This window comes from Neophocaena asiaeorientalis, unplaced genomic scaffold (assembly GCF_003031525.2).
Source record: "Neophocaena asiaeorientalis asiaeorientalis breed wild unplaced genomic scaffold, Neophocaena_asiaeorientalis_V1.1 scaffold196, whole genome shotgun sequence".
Taxonomy (NCBI): Eukaryota; Metazoa; Chordata; class Mammalia; order Artiodactyla; family Phocoenidae; genus Neophocaena; species Neophocaena asiaeorientalis.
The window spans coordinates 2,020,506-2,041,474 of record NW_020173929.1 but is presented as its reverse complement, the minus strand read 5'-3'; the positions used below and the strand labels follow the sequence as shown (position 1 = coordinate 2,041,474).

At 44.6% G+C, this 20,969-nt stretch overlaps 1 protein-coding gene across 1 annotated transcript in view; it reads right to left on the bottom strand.

Moving 5' to 3' along the window:
• Window positions 1-19,832, bottom strand: part of KIAA1549L (KIAA1549 like) — a 126,618-nt gene extending 106,786 nt beyond the window's left edge. Inside the window, exons 1-7 of the mRNA XM_024752632.1 lie at window positions 17,984-19,832; window positions 16,999-17,607; window positions 14,864-14,979; window positions 12,018-12,237; window positions 11,056-11,189; window positions 5,079-5,241; window positions 3,514-3,573 (exon numbers count right to left, since the gene is read on the bottom strand). Of these exons, the coding sequence (XP_024608400.1) occupies window positions 3,514-3,573; window positions 5,079-5,241; window positions 11,056-11,189; window positions 12,018-12,237; window positions 14,864-14,979; window positions 16,999-17,607; window positions 17,984-19,832 (3,151 nt within the window). The remainder of the gene's footprint in view (window positions 1-3,513; window positions 3,574-5,078; window positions 5,242-11,055; window positions 11,190-12,017; window positions 12,238-14,863; window positions 14,980-16,998; window positions 17,608-17,983) is intronic.
• Window positions 19,833-20,969: the final 1,137 nt, after the last annotated feature.

Here is a 20,969-nt window from a genome sequence, read left to right as displayed (position 1 = left end):
CTCTTCCCCCGCAAGCACTAATCAACTGATCCAATCAGCCCCAAACACAGGGATGGGTGCCACTGTGTATGCTGACTACCAACAGGCAGCAACAGTGATAACAAAGTTGGGTACGTAGGTGAGTGGGCAGGGGTCAAGTCCCAGAAGAATCCCGAAAACAAGAGCATGTATGGAGCTTTTTATTAAGGTTATGTCACTAAAACAGAGGCAGGGCAAGACACAGGTACATGAGGAAAGCATGAAACAGGAGTCTGTCAAGGACAGGATGTTTTACCATTGAATGTAAATCTTAAAAGTTAAGAGAAGGGAGGAAATGGCTACAAGTTAAAAAAACAGCATTCCCTGTGCAGGAAACATGATTTTGTAAATGTTACATAACGTGCTGGTTTCCAAAATGTGTTGCATTGTCTCTCTTGAGCGTAAACTCTGATGGGTTGTTGTTGTTTCCTTTTTAAACGTTTCTTTAGTTGGCCTTCTTAGCAGGTAAAATAATCTCTACAAATCCACGGCTTTGCAGGGGAGAAAGAAATGCAATTTTCTGCAATTTAGGAGAGATCTTGAGCGAGCTTCACCAAGCTCCTTGGTTAGTATTCCAGGCAGCAGCCCATCTACTGCTTGTTTAGGACAGCAAGGGAGGGAGGAGACAGGCAAGGGAAGAAGGCGGTTCGGGAGGGCCTGCTTGTTCAGGCACATCTTCCAGGACTTGCAAAACCTTCCTCCCTCCTTGTAATGGGCTGAACTGTGTCCTCCCACCACTCACATGTTGACGTTTTAACTCCCAGGACCTCAGAATGCAACTGTATTTGGAGATAGGGCCTTTAAAGAGGCAATTAAGATAAAATGAGGTCATCAGGGTGCGGCCTAATCCTATACAACTGGTGTCCTTATAAGAAGAGAAAACTAAGACACAGACATGCACAGAGGGAAGATGGCCATCTACAAGCCAATGAGAGAGACCTCAGAAGAAAACAACCCAGCTGACACCTTGATTTTAGACTTCCAGCCTCTAGAGTTATGAGAAAATAAATTCCTGTTGTTGAAGCTCCCCCAGCCTGGGGTACTTTGTTATGGCAGCTCTAGCAGACTAACACCCTTCCGTCCCTCCCCTTGAAACTGAGGAGGACCCTGTGGGGCTCCTGGGCATGGAAGCCTTTCTGTCCCCCCTTTCTTGTAGACAGGACTCCAGCCTCCGTGACCCTCCCTGGGTTCCAAAGGGCAGATTCCAAGAGTTGCTAATCAAGGGAGAAGCAGCCAAGAGACCACCTGAGGCGAGATTAAAGGGACGAGAGAAGCTCATCAAGATTAGGAGACCGACCACCTGAGATGAGAGTAAAGGCATGCAGACGCTGCACACACCCTAATCTTATCAGCAACCCCACCCTTGAACTACTGCTATAAAATTCCTCATCAGATCCTCCCAAGTTGGGACACATAGTTTTTCAAGGCAGGAACTTGCTGTGTTCTGCTTTGCCTGGCAAAGCAATGAAGCTATCCTTTTCTACTTCACCCAAAACTCCATCTCTGAGATTCAGTGTGTCACCAGTTACAGAGAAGCTGAGAATTTTTTTTTTTTTTTTTTTTTTTTTGCAGTACGCGGGCCTCTCACTGTTGTGGCCTCTCCCGTTGGGGAGCACAGGCTCCGGACGCGCAGGCTCAGTGGCCATGGCTCACGGGCCCAGCGGCTCCGAGGCATGCAGGATCCTCCCGGACCGGGACACGAACCCGTGTCCCCTGCATCGGCAGGCGGACTCTCAACCACTGCGCCACCTGGGAAGCCCGAGAAGCTGAGCTTTTGGCATCACCCTTTATGGCCCGGCTGGTCACTTTCCCTCCTACAAGCATCTGTCCTCTCTCTCTGCTTCTAATCCTTGCTCCTCTAATTTTCAGAGCTACTGTCTGGCTTTTGAAAAACACAAGCAAAAATTTTTTGCTGTTTCATAAATCTCAGCTGGGAAATGTCAAGGAAGAAAAAAGGAAATTGCCACCCAAACACCCTTTTACTTCCATCCACCCTCACTGTCAGGACACGCCCGGGCTCCACCAGGATCAGCGCCGGGGTACCGGGGAGAGAGAAAAATGCATGCCTGGCATTCCTCTGACTTTCATTTGGGTTTTGTAAAGCAGTGCAGAAAGTCCTACGGTCTTTAAATGATCTTTAAACGAATAGACACCCATTCACATGGACATGCCCCAGATGTCCACAGCTTAATGCCGCACCTTTTGATGGGCACACATTTTGCGAAGAGGAGGCTCCTGGGTGGGACTTTCAGCGTAGCTGTTTTGAATTGGTTATTTAACCCTCATCTTCAGCGTGCTGTCTTTTCCTATCTCAGCTTACTCCACACACTTCCGGTCCTAGGGAAGTAACTCCTTGGTGTATAACACAGGAGCCAAGAAAAGATGCCAATTCTATCACTGAATGGCATGCAGTTTTTAAAAATAAACCAAACTTTCCAAAATATAGCAGAGGGAGGAACACTCCCAAACTCATTCTACAAGGCCACCATCACCCTGATACCAAAACCAGACAAAGATGTCACAAAGAAAGAAAACTATAGGCCAATATCACTGATGAACATAGATGCAAAAACCTCAACAAAATACTAGCAAACAAAATCCAGCAGCACATTAAAAGGATCATACACCATGATCAAGTGGGGTTTATCCCAGGAATTCAAGGATTCTTCAATATATGGAAATCAATTAAATGTGATAAACCATATTCACAAATGGAAGGATAAAAACCATATGACAATCTCAATAGATGCAGAGAAAGCTTTTGACAAAATTCAACACCCATTTATGATAAAAACTCTCCAGAAAGTAGGCATAGACAGAACTTACCTCAACATAATAAAGGCCATATATGACAAACCCACAGCCAACATCATTCTCAATGGTGAAAAACTGAAACCATTTCTTTAAGATCAGGAACAAGACAAGGGTGCCCACTCTCACCACTACTGTTCAACATAGTTTTGGAAGTTTTATCCACAGCAATCAGAGAAGAAAAAGCAACAAAAGGAATCCAAATCAGAAAAGAAGTAAAGCTGTCACTGTTTGCAGATGACATGATACTATACATAGAGAATCCTAAAGATGCTACCAGAAAACTACTAAAGCTAATCAATGAATTTGGTAAAGTAGCAGGATACAAAATTAATGCACAGAAATCTCTTGCATTCCTAAACACTAATGATGAAAAATCTGAAAGAGAAATTAGGAAAACACTCCCATTTACCATTTGGGAGGGAGATGCAAGAGGGAGGGGATATGGGCATATATGTATATTTATAGCTGATTCACTTTGTTATACAGCAGAAACTAACACAACATTGTAAAGCAATTATATTCCAATAAAGATGTTAAAAAAATAATAAAGAAAGAAAGAGAGAGAGAGAGAGAAAGAAAGAAAGAAAGAAAGAAAGAAGGAAGGAAAGAAAGAAAGAAAGAAACAAAGAAACAAATAAACCAACCTGATAGGGTGAAAGGGGAAATGAAAGAAGAGATTACCTGTAATTACCCAGTAGTCTCTGGTTGTTTCTGATATATCAAGGTTGGGGTATTCCAGTGCTAAAACAAACAAGAAACACACCAAATTACTTTCACAGGTTTTATATGTAAATATTGTTCAGAGAAATAGACATAGCTGACAAAATACCAAGCAGCTAAATCCTGCTTTATCATTCTTGGGAATTCTAGGACATACAGACTGAAACTTGCTATTCAGAAAACTAAAGTGCTCAGTAAAGGGCTTTTGGGTGTCTGCTTTTGGTTTCTCCATCAAAACCTTCTTAAGTGAAACACTTCCATTGTCAAGACCTACAGGTAGAACCTATCTTAACAATAGCTTTCTCTTTAAAAATTATCCAACCATCACAACACTTTTAGGAATAATTATTTCTTGAATGGATTTTTCCAGTGTCAAGGACTAAGTTTTATAGCCAAATGTAACGGTACCATTTCTTTACAGGTGTGGTGACCATCAGAGTTAATACATGTAAAAGGCTTAGCATAGTACCTGGCACATAGTAAGTACTCAATAAATCATAGTTGTGTTATTGTTATTATTCTCAGAATATCAAGATGATGAAAAAAGAAATTCTTCATGTGCTGCCAGGTGACGTAATGCCATCTTTAATGACATCATCTTTTCCATAAAATCCAGAAGCATCTTTCCCTAGTACATGGAAAGTCACAAAAGCTTGCCATTAAACAAACATTAAAAAAAACTCTGAGTGTCTACTACGTGCTAATAAGTACATTCACACACATTATCTCACTTATCTACCATATATAAAAGAAGGAAATAGAAACAATTTTGCTAATACATGTTTAAAAAAATAACTTGCCCAGTGACCTTTAGAAATGTACCAATGATTAAATTTAAGAGCATAGATCTTTACTTCCTTTGGCTACCAAGTAAATGTTTGGGTACAAAATGTAGGCTGCATCGTCTTCAAAGTCTATGACTGCTGAATGGTAATGAGGATTATGTAACTGAAGCATTAGAGGAAGATGAGGCCACAAGCCTACGGGGACTTCATTAAGTGAAGTCACGATGCTGACTGCACATGAGTTGCATCATAATATCTATAGCCCGGGCAAGGGCTGTAGGCCCAGGAACATCTGCTGATGGCAGAAGTGGAGGAAACCATAGCAACCCAGATTGCCACAAGGACAGATGCTATACCAGGCAGCATTATAAGCTCAGAAGGCAGACTGCTTGGGTTCAAACCCCAGGTTCCATGTCTCGCGAGCTATGTCAGAGTAGGCATCTTGTTAAAACTCTTGGAGTTTCAGTTTTCCCATCTGCAAAATGGGGTTAATTTTGCACCTACCTTATAGGGTAGTTGTGAGGATTAAATGAGATATGAGATAAGTGAAGGGTAAAAGCACCTAGTGCTTTTTTCAACGTGTAATAAAGTTTTCATCAATTCAATCCCCATTGATCACATATTTCAGTTGTGATATAATGACAAAAGAGGTAGCATGTGGCCTGGCACCATGGAGGTTTGCTAAACAGACAAGGCCCCGGAGAAGATGGCAGAGTCCCTGTAGGACGTGGACATACTCACGTTCGGCGATGGTGAGCGGCGGGTAGGTGAGGTAGAACCCCACCAGCTCAGCGGAGAGCTGGCGGAGGAGGCTGCTGGCCACGGTGCCGTTGAGGAAGGAGCTTCGATTGCCCACCACGTACACCAAGGTGACTGTCTGGGAGGCGTTGGACGTGCTCACCATCTGAATCGACACAGGAGGAAAGGGGAGGGAGACATGCCAAATAAGATGAGGGTCTGTTTCATGGAGGCCGTGGGAGGAGAAGTTTAAGGAGAAGTTGAGGTTAGGAATGAAAGGGAGGTGGGAAGAGAGCAAGGAAGAGATAAGAATAACAGTAGTTGTCACTTACAGATTGCTTGCTTACATGCCAGACATCGTGCTAAGGGCACATGATCTCATTTAATCCTCACTGCAACCCTAGGAGGTGTATGGGGTTATGACTCCCTTTTACAGAGGAGGAAACTGAAGCCCAGAATGATCAAGGGACTTGCCCAAGGTCACACAGCTAATAAGTGACGGAGACAGGATTCCAACCCAGGCAGCCTGACTTCGGGTTTTAACCACTGGTGTGTGTATCTTTTCCAGGGGCTAAATGGTCTCAGGCTACTTTTATGGTTCTGAAAATACACAACAGAGCATAGGAATGGTAAATTTAAGGAGGACTCAACTGCTCAGACAGAGAAAGCCTGAGTCAAACTTATGGGGGTTTTAAAGTTGAAAGGACAGGGAATGCACACCGTCCATCATCAACCTAGTCATGGACAGCGTGACCGAACCTGATGACAAGAAGAATTCAGAAATAGAAAACAGCATCTTTAGAGAGAGATTCCATTTCCTTGTGGTCTATTAATTCAATGTAAAACATGTTAATATTACTATGAGATGGTGTGGTTTTCTTCTCGAATCTTGTCTAAGTCAGTTTTTTAGTTATGAGGAAATGAGACTTTTATAGGTCAATGTATACATAAAAATATCCCACAGATGAGCTTTGAAAAACAGATGCGGTAGGAAGGCATTCCGCCTGGTGAGACACTCTTTATGGGCTTCTGTGCTGGCGTCTGCTCCTTCCCCCTCCAGATCCATTTGCCACCCTGCCCTCATTCTGCTCAGCGCCCCCAGAGGCAGAACCCTGTGGACCACGTCAATGGGCTCCTTGGCCCCCTGGCTTCAGCTGCAGGGAGCTCAGGAGGATGTGGGAGAGAAGGAGGAGAGTGAGGTCAGAGTTGGTGTCAGGGACTCCCTCCCGTGGGGTCACAGCTCACGCTGGGCAGCTCTGGCCTCAGGCTTCCCACAACTGCTGGCTCCTCTCACCGCATCAGCCCCAACTGTCACAGCCTTGGCAGCTGCCCTGTCCCTGTGGTTTCCCTAGAGCCCGCCCACACTTCTACAAAGTCCTTTTCATTGGACTTTCCTCAAATTATCTTCATTTGAATGTGTCCTCTCTTTCTGCCGGAAACTGATACCCAGTCTGTCCCAGACCTTTGTGTGCTCAGACATAAATATCTCTGCAACGTTCCTTTTAAACCTTACTTTGAGGAAGACCGTCAAGAATAGCTTCTTCATGTTATTTCGAACTTGTTCCCATAAGTGGAAGTTCCTTTTAAATTCTCTAACACAGTAGCTAGAGTCCCATGATTAACGATATACGGAGTCAACTTTTCTGGTCAACTATTACTTCCTTTCCAACAGTATTTCTGGAATGTGGTTTAGCCACAGATATTCATATCTCTCCCAAGGTACCAAGAAAAAAGGCACTTCTTTCTGAATAATTCAAAAGACCTCACTTCACTGTCACCTAAAAAAATAATAACTAAAATAACTTTGCAACCTTTATCTCTATTCCGAACACTCTATTTTTTTGCTTTTCAACAAAACTAAATCTCACTGGATCCCAAAGAGCTTGCAGTATGGTATCTCTGTACATACTACACTCGACCAGGTAAGTTATACATTTTTTCAGATGAGAATTTTTTTATTGAGGAGACATCACTGATATACAACATTATATCAGTTTCATACTTTTTTGTGGTAAAATACACATTACATTTTAACCATTTAAGGTGTACAGTTCAGTGGCGTTAAGTACATTCGCACTATTGTGCAACTATCACCACCATCCATCTCCAAAACTTTTTCATCACCCCAAACTGGAACTCTGTACCTACTAAATAACGCCCCATTTCTTCCTCTTCCTAGCTCCTAGAAACCACCATTCTATTTTCTCTCTCTATTAATTTGACAAAACGAAATACTTTTTATAAGTGGAATCATACAGTAGTTGTCCTCTTGTGACTGGCTTCTTTCACTTAGCTTGATGTCCTCAAGGTACATTCATGTTGTAGCCTGTGCCAGAATTTCCCTCCTTTTTAAGGATGAATAATATTCCATCACACGTATATACCACATTGACTTATCCATTCACCCATGGATGGACACTTAGGTTGCTTCCACCTTTTGGTTGTTGTGAATAATGCTGCTATGAACACCGGTGTTCCAATATCTGTTCAAGTCCCTGGTTTAAATTCTATTGGGTATATACCCAGAAATTGAATTGTTGGACCATATGGTAATTCTATGTTTTTTGAGGGAATGCCATACTGTTTTCCACAGCAGCTGTACCATTTGACACGTCCACCAGCAGTGCACAAGAGTCCCAATTTCTCCTTACCAATGCTTATTATTCTCTATTTTTTAATGTAATAGCCATCCTCAGTAGGTGTGAGTGGTATTTCGTGGTTTTTATTTGCATTTCCCTAATGATTAGTCATGTCGAGCATCATTTCATGTGCTTATTGGTTACCTGTATATCGTCTTTGGAGAAATGTCTATTCAAGTCCTTTGCCCATTTCTTACTTGGGTTGTTTGGTATTTTTCTTGCTGAGCTGTAGGAGTTCTTTACATATTCTAGATATTAACCCCCTATAGGTACATGATTGGCAAATATTTTCTCCCATTCTGTGGGTTGCCTTTTGATTATGTCCTTTGAGCCACAAAAGTTTTTAATTTTGATGACATCTAACTTATTTATTTTTTCCTTTGTTACCTGTGCTTTTGGTGTCATATCAACAAATCACTGCCAAATCCAATGTCATGAAGCTTTTTTCCCCTATTTTCTTCTAAGAGTCCTACAGTTTTAGCTCCTACATTTAGGTCTTTGATCCATTTTGAGTTAACTTTTGTATACAGTGTTAGGTGAGGATCCAACTTCATTCTTTTGCTTGTGGAGATCCAGTTTCCTAGTAGTATTGGTTGAAAAGACCGTCCCTTCCCCAACAAAATGGTCTTATCAAAAATCATTTGACCATATATGTAAGGGTTTATTTCTGGGCTCTCTATTCTGTTCCATTGGTCCATATGTCTGTCTTTATGCCAGTAACATACTGCTTTGATTACCATAGTTTTGCACTAAGTTTTGAAATCAGGAAGTGTGAGACCTCCAACTTTGTTTTCCTCTTTCAAGATTGTTTCGGCTATTTGGGGTCCCTTGATATTTCAGGTGAATTTTAGGATGGATTTTTCTATTTCTGCAAAAAACATCACTGGAATTTTGATAGGGATTGCACAGGGATCATTCTGGGTAGTATTTGATATCATAACAATACTAAGTCTTCCAATTCATGAGCACAGAATGTCTTTCCATTTATTTGTGTTTTCTTTACTGTACTCTTTTTTTTTTTTATAGCTAAGAAAAGTGTGACCATCCTTGGGGGCTGCTTAACAACAACTTCATAAATAAGAAGAGATCCACAGGCCTGAAACCAAGGTCATATCACTGTTCCTTGATAGTCATGCCTTGTGCCTTGCAGGGGATACTTTCCCATTACCCCTCTACATTTAGACTCGTATGAGTTCTGACCGTATCTCTTACTTCCCATTCACTCACGCCATGATTTATTTAGCTAATTAGACCCACAACGCTGACAGAATGGAAAGCTGTTGTTTTCATTCTTAGTATCCATTCTCCCTTCTTCCTTGTCAGCACCACAATTCTCCTTGGGGAAACACCTCCTCCTCTCCAATCAGTTCACGTGCTTTCGTTGCAGTTGTCCCACTCAGGTTCCAGGAGTGGGCATCTCAGCCAGACTTAGTTGACTGGGATATTTCATATCTTCGACCACAGTTACTGGTCCAGAAATGGGCACGTGATCCAAGAGGGTTCAATGAAAACTAATCCAGGATTTTGACTGGAATGACACAAAAAAGGCACTCTGGATCCATGAGACTGTAAGTAATAAGGATGAGGCAAACCTGGAGGTGCCAGGGGTCTGAGGATGATGCCGCCCAGAGCAAGGCAAGCCAAGAGACGAAGAGAGAACGTCATGAAGAAATCATGTAAGCACCTGGATCCAATTGCTCCTGAAGTAAGGAGCTGTGAACCTTTCGGTTACATGACCCAATCACTTCCTCTTTTTTGCATAAGCCTGTGAGCTTGGATTCTGTTGCTTATAATCAAAAAGTCCTAACTGAGTCTACTATACTCTAGCCCCTAATATCAATGCTATACAAGTAAAAAATAATTAAGTCACTTTTTTGATGACTCTCTGAACAAATTAAATATTTACATGGTCTTATTCCACAAAAGATCCAAGGTGCCCCACAAATTACATTTAATACAATAAAATGGTAATTTATTAATTACAAAACCAGGTCCTGAAAAAACAGATTAAAGACAACCCTGGGGCTTCCCTGGTGGCGCAGTGGTTGAGAGTCCGCCTGCCAATGCAGGGGACGCGGGTTCGTGCCCCGGTCCGGGAAGATCCCACATGCCGTGGAGCGGCTGGGCCCATGAGCCATGGCCGCTGAGCCTGCGCGTCTGGAGCCTGTGCTCCACAACGGGAGAGGCCACAACAGTGAGAAGGCCGCGTACCACAAAAAAAAAAAAAAAAAGACAACCCTGGGGGGATGATTAGCATGTAGCAATCTATGCATGATCTAGGGGCCTAGAGGGTTACTAAATCCACACAACAACTTTGGCTCTGGGCTTCCTGCCAGCCAAGGCAAAAAGTGAAAGAGGGTGAATAAAACAATTCACCCAAAGCTGTGGATATGTTCAAGAGCATCTAAAATCTATTTAGATGCAATTATTTAATTGCCCATTGTAGTCTTTTCCAAGGAATGTTTGTTACTTGCTTTATAAAGTTTCATCTCACGGCCCCTGACTATCATACGACAACACAAGAGAGGCTTCTTAAGGCCAAGGGCAGCTTATTTATCTTGGTGTCCCTTCCAGTGCCTGATAAAGAGAAGCTAGTCGATAAGTCTGTGCTTCTTGAATATAATTAGAATATGTTCCACTGCCAAGCTCCAATAAGGCTCATGTACCTGTGAGGATCATAAATGCAAAAGAAAGAAAAAGGAGCTGAGTCACACTCCTTACATAAATCTTATGTCTGTGACATGTTTTTAGATCTTAGTCTAATATGAACCAGATCATAATGAGATACTTCCATATATACTTTGGGTGAATCTAGAAAAGGACGACTGCTCATTCAAATTAAAATGTATGCTTTTCACATCATATTGGCTTTGCTGATAATTCACTTATGCTAAATGTCAATTTTAAAAACACTGAGCCTGCGCGTCCGGAGCCTGTGCTCCGCAACGGAAGAGGCCACAACAGTGAGAGGCCTGCGTACTGCAAAAAAAAAATAAAATAAATAATAATAATAAATGTATTAGAAAGGCTTAAGGAAGCTTCAAGCCTTCCCAAGAAAGGCTTGGGAAAATAAATATTAAATCCCAAATCACAGCAGGTACACAGTGTCACAGCATCCCCTTGTCATGACCACCACACCCCAGACATCCTCATCATTGCCAGGCCTGACTCAACTCGGTGGCCCCAAAGTGGCACCTTCTCCTGTTGATATCACATGCCCGAAGTACAAAGTTACATTTACACCAGGCAGCTTTGAAATGCGGGACCAAATCACTTCTTGCCAACATTTGTGTTCCGGTTGGCCTCTGTCAACTACACAGCTGAAGCACCTTCCTCCTTACCTGAATCGTCAGGTTGCTTTTAGTATTGAGAACTTTCCTCTGGGCGTCCTGGAAGGCCCTCTGTAGCCTCTGTTCCATCGTCTGAGCAAACTTGCAGGACCGTATGTTGTCCGACTGGCTCACAAACTGTAGCACTAGAATGAGAGTAATAAATCAGTGCTCACCAAAGCTCTGTGTCTTAGTTCCTTGAACTTAATAGCAGTCATGATATAAAACTGCATGATTTTACGTCAGAGAAATCAGGCAAATAAGGACAGTTGCAGTTTTGGAAGTGGCTCTTAAAATGATTTATAACACAGAAGAATTAAAAGCAGGATCTAACCTGAGATTCCCTCCAATGCAAAGGATTTTGTGATTTCATTTGATTGGCATATGGAGACATCTGCTCCAAGACAACAAAATGGCTTAAGAGTGATCATGTCTTCTATTTCTTTGGAGGGGAAAAAAAACAATCAATTGGCCTGCATGACTAAGTTGTTTGAGTCTTTCAATTTCAATGGTTCCTCTACTCTTGTGGTTTACAAACCACAGATCAGAGTCACCAGGGAGTTTGAAGGAAAGATTCCAAGGCCTAAGCTCAGAGATTCTGATTCAGGGGCATCTGGAATGTGTTGCTGCAAAGCACAGATTTTATGGACGCTCAACTCTCCTCAGTACCCATTGCTAATACAGGAAAAAAAAAAATACAGTATATGATGCTCACAAGTACGATAGACTCATAATTATATAAATTGGGAAGAAAGACTCCTGTGAAGGAATATTTCTAATGAGTCCAGGTTGGAAAAGGTTAGGCTGCTGTGCAGGGAACTTGGACATTTGATTAGCAAGGCCCTTGGAGGAAGGTACACAATGACTCTAAGAAGTAACAGAGCAGCCAGTGATGGAGTTTTCAAACAGGTGTCCTCTCGGTACCACCGCGGATCCCAGAACCGATAGGAATCCTTTCCTTCTGAGTTACTTGCCTGTTTTCAGCTGCAAGTAGCCTGCAGGCTGGGGAGTCCACGGGGAGGCAAGTACTGCCACAGACTGCAAGGCTGGGATGTGTTGCTTCAGATCTGCAGTGACATTGCTGATCCCATAAATGCCCAGTGTTTCAATCACTGCAGCAGGCAAGTAGACCAGCCTCCCCTTGGTAGCATAATAACCAACAGTGACGTTGTGAGAATGTTCCAGAATGTCCACCTACAAAACAAATGGACCCACAGAACTCAGTGTTCATTTCCATGGTACTTTAAGTTCTTCTTGGTGTTTCTTAGAACCACAACTGTTACTCAGCATGGCTAAGTAATAGGACACTCCCATTTGACAAATATTCTAACAATCCCATAAGCCTATGGGGATTGTCAAGTCTCAAAATACAAGAATACAACAAAATATAGTTTATGTTGAACCTACGGATATGGGATTCAATCTATATTTAATTTAATTCTGGAATAGAATTAAATGTGGGTTTTTTTTTTTTATTATTATTCTTTAAGTGCCTCAGTATAATCCAGTGAGCATCAATTAGCACCCAAGAAGGCAGGCAGGAGACGGCAGGCAAAAGAGATTTCCAGGGAATGGAATGCTGGGAAAAACAGCTGTATCATATTTCTCATCATTTATAAACATTAAAAGGCAGAAGTGATAGATTAAGTGGAGGCCCTTCAGGACAGGGGTCAGGTAGTAAATGAGGTGAATTCCTTTCTTTAGAAGCTGAGAGAAGAACTGTTCAGACTTCACTCCATTCTTAGCTTGTGACTGGTTCAAGACCAAGGCAGGGATGGGCCATGGAGAGTTTCTCTTACAGCTGAGTCCTAAGGGATGTTGATGATCTGAGCTCATTCTGACCCAACCGGAAGATTCTGAGACTTTCGATTTTATTCTTACTTTGTTTTGTTCTCTTAGTGTTTTATATCAGCAGTTCAGGGTGTTTTTAACACCTGCTTTCCTCCCCCTTATTCTTGCATCTCCATTAGGAGTGTCATGTGTATTTGCCAAAGAAACCAAGACAATTGATTTTGCAGCAGGCTGGGTATGCCTTTGCTTCCTCCACACCGTGTGCTCCCCAGCACGTTGTTACCTAAAGGCAGTGTTCAAGGTGACTTTAGGTGACTTTCTGGATGGAACATGGACTCAGCACCAAATGCCACCAAGTCACCAGCAAGAAAGTTACTCCCATTCCAACCCTTCCAATTACCTCAAGGAGCAGGTCTCAGTTTGAGGATAATTGACTTTTAACGCCTCTCTAATCCTTGCTAACCATATTTTTAAACAAACAAAGGAACACCAGGCCCAGCCTTAATGCCTTCTGTAAGCAACAATGTCTAGCTTGAATTTAACAGACTGTCTCCATTATTTTCATTTTTATTTTTATCTTTTAAAGGTTTTGGCCACACCGCTCGACTTGCAATATCTCAGTTCCCTGACCAGGGATTGAACCTCCTGGGCCATGGAAGTGAAGGTGCAAATCCTAACCACTAGACCACCAGGGAACTCCCTATTCCCCTTTTTATGATTACCTTTTATTTGTGGCAAATGATCCTGATTGCCATTTATGGTGGTAATAGCAAACATCCTTTCAACAGAAACGTGTTTAAGTGTTTTCTTTTTTTAAATTTTTTGGAGTATAGTCAATTTAAAATGTTGTGTTAGTTTCGGGTGTACAGCAAAGTGAATCAATTATACATATACATATATCCACTCTTTTTAAGTTCTTTCCCATATAGGTCACTACAGAGTATTGAGAAGAGTTCCCTGTGCTAGACAACAGGTCCTTATTAGTTATCTATTTTATATACAGTAGTGTATGTCAATCCCAATCTTAAGTGTTTTTTAAATAAAAGCTGATTTAAAAAAAAAACTAACATGTACTAATTGTCACAGCGGTCTGTGATGATATGAAAAAAAGGCAAAAGCTGTGAGGGTAATTTGCAAACGACCAAAGTTTAGTGAAAACTCTCTCAGGTAACCACATGGAAGCATTCACATTTTCAACTTTCAAATAAAGTTTCTGGTGCAGAAACCACAGATGCCTCTCGTGGAGAGCATTTCTTCTTCTTTTTTTTTTTTTCAGAATTACATAAAAGAGATTAACAATGACCAATAAACTGTGTGCCCAATCTCCTTCCTAGTCCTTCATGTGGTGGTGGGGAAGGACCCCTAATCTGAATGCAGCTGGGGCACAAAGCATCAAAGGAGGAAGCGAGAGCAATATTTTTTAGTGATGTAAAGGGTTGTCCACTGACTGCCAATCACATTTCTGCTTGAAAACTTGGAATCAAACCAAAAGGGTGTAAAGCAAGGCTTCCATCACTTAGATATGCCATCAAAATCAGCTAGTGGTTGTTAAATAGTTCTTGGCATTAAAGTGTTTAGAGAAAAAAAATGTTTACCTCCCTATCTGCTGCTGGCAATTCAAGCACAGGTGGACTCAGTTTATAAGTCAGAGTAATTTTTAAATGTCCAGAAATAAATCACTAATTGTTCACAATGGTGAGGAAGATAAAGGAAAAACACAATGGATGATTTCTGCAAAATTACACTGACACAATTAAATACTTTCCCCAAACAACAGGATAATGGGACAATTTAAAACAGAACCTCCAGGCTTAAAAAAAAAAAAACTAGACATAAGGCAATTATCCTCAAGTTTCCATCTCAGAATTTGACCTTCTCCAGCTACCATGCATTAGCTATTTGCCCAAATGATGAAAGATCCTACTTCTGTTGTGGCTATGGTACCCAGGTAGGAGGAAAACAATCTAAACAGACTCTGGACCCAAGAGGAAGAGATAGACGAGCCTGGTTACAAAAGCAGGGGGCTTACATGAGCCAAGACGTCATTCTGGCGAAATGCCTTCCGCAATGCCTGTGTGAGCCCTCTGGCTACATTAAGCTTCAAGGTTTCACTGATCTGCACCCTCCTTTGGGTCAGAAAGAGAACTGTGGGGCGAAACAGAAGCATGCAATCAGCATAAGGCAGCAGACCTCCTAATTAATGAGCCCTCCTCTCCTCCCCAGCTACCCACCACCTCCTACAGGCTATGAGCAAAGCTAGTGGGCACAGGTCCAACCAATGGGGCAGCAGCTCCGTTGGTCCCGCTCAAGTCCTAAGGAAAGAAGACCCCAGCCATTCGTGTGGCCCTAGTGGAGAGAGAGCTAGCATGCTGGTGGCACTTCACTTCTGACCAACGCTGCCTCTGACCCTGAAAGCCAGGCTAAGCCTTGCCTGCCCCTGACCGGTCTGCATGCAAGGAAATTCCTGGAACAGCATCCCTGAGAACCTCCTTAACTGCAGGCCCTGCATCCTAAAACAGCCTAAATCAACCCTGCATTGGGAGGTGCAGTCCTCACCCCACAAGCGGGACAGGGACAGGAATGGAGACCTGGCATGGAGAAGAGGCATTTGTGATTGAACGTGACAGGTGCTATGTGAACGGAAGCCTAGGATGTGGTTGGAGGCCCTTGGAGAAGGATCCAGCTCTGACTTGGGCAAGGGGGTGGGGATCAGGGAAGGTTTCCGGGTGGAACTGTCGCTTCCACTGAGTCTTGGAGGATGATGGGCGAGAACCAGGCCCAAGCCAGAGGGACTGCCCCCTGCCACTCTCAGCAGAGGGAAGACCAAGTGCAAAGGCACAGGGGAGAGAAGTGAATATTTCAGCCTACAATATCAGGCTCGGTCCTGGGGCAGTGGGAAATGAAGGGTTTAAAGCAAAGGCATGTATTTTAGGAGGCTCCCTGGACTCCAGACTGGAGAACAGATTGGAGGGTGGGGGAAGTCTGCAGGCAGATAGAGAAATCTGGCTGTGGTTTCAGAAATTTAGGTGAGCGATGGTGACGGTGTGAACCAGGGAAGCGGCAGTGAGGGTGGAGGGAAGAGGTATTTAGGAGGTAGAACTGGAAGGAACCGGTCATTGACTGGGGGTGGCTGGGGTGAAGGGAGGTTGTGAAGAAGAGGGAGGGGAGAATGTTCCAGATTTCTGCACCTAGGTGGCTGGGATGTGGAAAACCAGATGGTATAACTGCTTGAGAAACTGAAAAAGATACTGTGCTTTCTGCTCTGCCTAGTTTCACAATTTCCCATTTTAGAATAAGACACGTCTCAAGAGATAATTTCATTTAATTCTTTGCGGGGTGAAGAGGAAGGCGGGACGTGAGCATTCAACACTGGCATGTTCTTTCAAATAACGTGTCTAATGCTTTTTATAGCAGACATTGCCACACTATTAAAAGCGTCCTGTGCCTTCCTGGCCCGTCTGCTGCAACTCAGAGGCGGGGGCTAAAAAAGACAGCATCTACGCGACTTTTTCAAGAAGGTCTCCTTTTTAACATCAGAAGAAATCTTGGGCGCCAACACAGTGTACGGTAGCTGTACTGTTAGTATCTGCTGGTTGAGAAAACACACGACAGAAAGCCTTTCTGAGTTCTGTAGCCCTTCCCAAGACTCTGCATTTTACTGATCACATCATTCACGCGTGTGAGACATCACCGAGGTCTCTACACGCAAACTTTGGTGTACATTTGTTGTCTTAGACTCACTGGCAGAACTGGTTTCCCAGGGGCCTCTGATATCAGGATGGATCCCAGGACTAGAATCCATGTCACATGCTGCTCCTCTCCTGTCACTCGATAAAGATCAGGGCTCCTCAACCTCGGCATTACCGATGTTTTGGGTTGGATCGTTCTTTGTTGCCTGACTGTCCCACGCGCTGTAGGATGTTTAGCAGCATCCCCGGTCTGTAACTCACTAGATGCCCGTAACACCCTCCCTACCCTCCAAGTTGTAGACACCCAAAAACATCTCCAGACATGGCCAAATGTCCCCTGGTGGCTGGGCAGGGGGGCAAAATCGCCCCCTGGTTGAGAACCACTGATCTCAAAGAAATCTAATAATTCCGCTACACCTCTGAGGCCACGATGCACTTGCTGCTTTCAAGTCAAATCAGGACAGTGGACTCTTACCTGTCTTCACCAGGAGCTTACTGGACATCTGACACTCCAGGTTGGATGCCATTTTGCCAGTTGTGACCATGGCCATGGACACAGAGGGAAGAGCGGCGTCTGTGTTTTCTGCTGACAAAGGCGGCATCCGGGTGGCCCTTACTGGTGCAGTGATGGACGTCAAGGCTGCCGTGATTGTCAGCGGGCGTGCGGTGGACACCTTGGGCATGTCTGGGTTGGTGGGGTTCAGGAAGCCCGTGTACATGGCTTGTGGTTTCCTGGGGAGGTGTGTTGTGGACAACAGGCCAGAGGCAGTGCCCGTGTTCCCTTGCATGGCCATGGGAGTGCTCACGGTGTGTGCTGTTCTTGCAAACATGTAGGTCGGCGTGAACGAGAAGGCTGGATGGGCTGCCCCTGGTGTCGCCTTTGGGCCAGATGCTGCGTTGCTTGTGACGTTTTTAGCTACAGCAGTGGTCCAGCTGCTCTTGACTAATCCCGAGGCCACGGCCGAAGGGCTGCTGCCGGCGCCCTTAGCAACCAGGGCTGCAGACAGCACCAGTGGACTTGGTTTCCGAAGAAACAACATGGTTGCTGCTGTTGGTTCTGCCTTGGGCGACACCGAGGAGTCCACTGCAAAGAGAGAAAAGCGAAGTTTGTCATTGGTCCGGAACGTACACACCACTGTGGGAATGAATGGATGTAACTTATGGATTTGCTGGGGTGAAAAGTCTCTGAGCACTGGAATTTAGGCAAAACAGCTTTAGGTTCGTTAAGTCGATTAACCATAATGAGAATGCCACTTAGAGCAAAGCTATGGTTGGAAATAAGGACCCTTAAATTCTGAATACTTTCCAAAAAATCAAGTCGGCAGAAGATCAGGGGCCTGACTATCTGGAAATGCTGGGTATCTGTGTTGAGCTTGAAGATGCTTTGGCCCCAGAAGCAGTCACACCTATTTTGGGGGAGGGGGTACCAGGAAACAAACTACCTGCATTAGTGGCTGCACCTGTCCACTTCTCGGGGCGCTGAGAAGCCGGCAGTGCTTTGGATGGGGTCCTGAATAAGGCACTGGTTGACAGAGGAGGAGATTCAGCAGTAGAGTGATATCTCGGGATACTCTGGAACGGTGGGGAAGCATTTATCACCGGAGGTGGATAGATGTTGCCGGAAGTTTGGAAATTTGTATCCATTCCATCTGAAAGCATTTCCCATAAGCTAGCTGTGGAAGTTAGACTTGGAGAGGTCAGCACAAGAGAGTGTGTTGGATGGCCAGGCAGCCGTAGATGGGGATGAGACACAGAATGTTGACTTATGGGTGGGTCATCTTCAACCTCAGCTGTCTGAAAGTCTCTGGAATAGTTGTTAGTGTTTATAGACAAGAAGTCTGTATGGTTTCCAACCACGGTAACGTCTGACTGTTGGACGAGCTGGTTAGTGCTTGTACCAGAGACTGGATCCTGAACGCTAAAGCCTTCTGCAGTCGCTAAATGCCCAACATTACCTTTGAAATCCCGAGATTTTATTGTACTGGCAGCAGAATTTAAACCACCGGGAGGAGCAGTTGAAGCTGAGTGAGTTTCCCAACTTGTGGAGCTAATTGTGTGCCCGTTCACATCATAATTTGTTTGCTGCAGCAAGCCAGACATCATTGGTTCTGTTGAACGGGATCCAGTTTCTGCTGCAAGAGAATGCCAGAAAACATCTGTGATTGCTGGCTTCTTCATGTCTCCCATTGTTGAGAAATCATAGCCCTCACTGGAGGAGGGAAGTGCTGTCACCTGTTTGGAAGCTGAAACTGGCAACTCAGAATGGTCCGTCACAACTGTGTAAGTATCTGGCTTGGTGTTGGAAGAGCTATGAGATGAGGAAACAGTCTGGGTGGCTCGTGCGAAGGGGATGGAAGATGGAGATAATTCTGAAGGAAGGAGGTTTGTTCTTGGTGGTGTAATGTCTGAAGAAACCCGATCAGTGCTAAAATCAGAGGTGACTCCACTTACAGTGTGAAGACTTGGCCTCTCTTTACTTGAAACGGTCTGGAGAGCAACTGTCAAATTTGCCTTTTTGTTTTTCTTTAAAACATCTGTTCCACTACCTTCTTTCTGCAGGGGAAATGTCCAAGTCGTGGAAGGAAGATTAGGAAATGTGCTTGAGAGGAGCAGGTCTGCAGCTGCAGTAGGAGAGGATCCATAATTGCCTGCTTCTTGAGGAGCTGGCATTGGGGGCATGGCGGATGGAGAGGCATGATTCCCTGCCAGCTGGAGGAAAGAAGGCATGGAGGGGAAGTCCGCCACTGCGCCATTTGATGAGGATGTGAGAACCTCCCCAGAAAGGATTTCTTGCCCTCGGCTGGCTGGGGTGAGAGGCAGAGAAGGCACCAAAGGGGAGGATGTGTGTTCTGCTGAAAGGGCGGGCCTTTTGGAATTCTCTGGAGCTGCTGACAAGTGCAGGGGGTGAGCAGAGTCCTTTGCAGTAGCAGGGGCTGCCTTTCGGCTGATCATTCCCACTGCCACCGATTCTGCAGCCTGGACAGGTGAAGACACAGCCTCATGGGCCGCGGTGCTCTTAAAGGCTGGCAGAGACACCCCATTACGTGCTCTTTCAGCCACCTCAGCTTCAATTGGCTGGGTGGATGCAGGACTTGGAGCCCCTTCCAACACCGATGATGAGGGTGTTCCACCTGGAAGCTGAAGAAGACCTCCGGGAGCTAGGGGAGGGAGAGACAGATGGGCCAGGTCGGCCACGGAGCTCAGAAATTCAGGTGTGTGAGAGACTGCTGAGTGAGGACCCTCTGCTGGAAAACCTAGACGAGGGACGCCTATTAAATCCTGGGCATTTTTGGGTGGAGTGTGGTTCATTTCCTCAGCAAATGGGTTTAGGGGATTAGCTATGCTCTGACTTGAGGATGAGTCAGTTGGAGCTGTTTGGGGGAATAAAAGCACTTTGATGGGTTGCTCTGCTGGCTTAGAAAAGATGATGGAATGAGGTGAGGCAGGAGCCAATGAAGAAGGTGAAGATGAGGGGAGAGCGTCTGCCCTCAGGGAATGTAGTTCTGCCATGGAAGGAGTCCCTACCCACGGTGGCCAGGATGGGAGGCCAGCACGGGAGGACGCCACTGGTGGGAGAGGGGACAGTGTGGGAAGCATGCTGGTGTGAGGCAAACCTGACACGGCGGCTGCTTCTTTTCCCCCTGGAGGTCTTGGTTGGACCAGGGCCTCAGTAGAATCCTTGGAAGGCTCGAGGGAGGCGCTATGTCCACTGCCTTGGTAAGGGGAAGGAGAGAAGTGCCTGTGGGCCTGAGCTTGGCGCTGTGTCTTGGGTGGAGGCGTCTGGGCAGACTGCGGCCAGCTCGTGTTGTCAGGGGACCGTCCCGGCACAGGCTTCGTTCTATCCACTGCTGAGGAAGACTGGACTTCGGACAAAGGCCATGTTGGTGAAATCGGTAACAACTTCCCATGAGGAAATGACACCGGGGTTGGGGTGACAGTGATCTGTAGATCGTCCCTTCCTGTGAAACAAAGGATCAAGCAGTCAGGCATCGGCTCATCATAGGTCCTGGAGAGAAGGGTAGGCCACACAGGCACCGCTCGGACCTCACAGAGCTTCCACCACATCACAGGAGACTCATTAAACACATTCAAATGATAACTTAGTAATTACAAATACATAGATGCTGCAGCTAACCTACAGGGCAGGGTTGGTGAGAACTAGTCTCTGATGAAGTGACGTTTAAGCAAAGATGTGGAAGATACTTGTGTATTTTAAATCTCTTTTCTGTTCCCCCTACAAGGGTTGGACTGTGAAACTCACAACCTGGAAAATCAAAGATGAACATGGCTCCCTGCCACGGCCAAGGACACCAAAATAAATCCCATCCAATAATCCAAAATGCAAAGGGAAAGGACTGTGTATCTGAATGCAAATCTTTTTTATTTCAGACCCTAGGGCATCTCAAGCACAATAACTGAGGTTGCCTGTGTTTGGGAACATGGCAC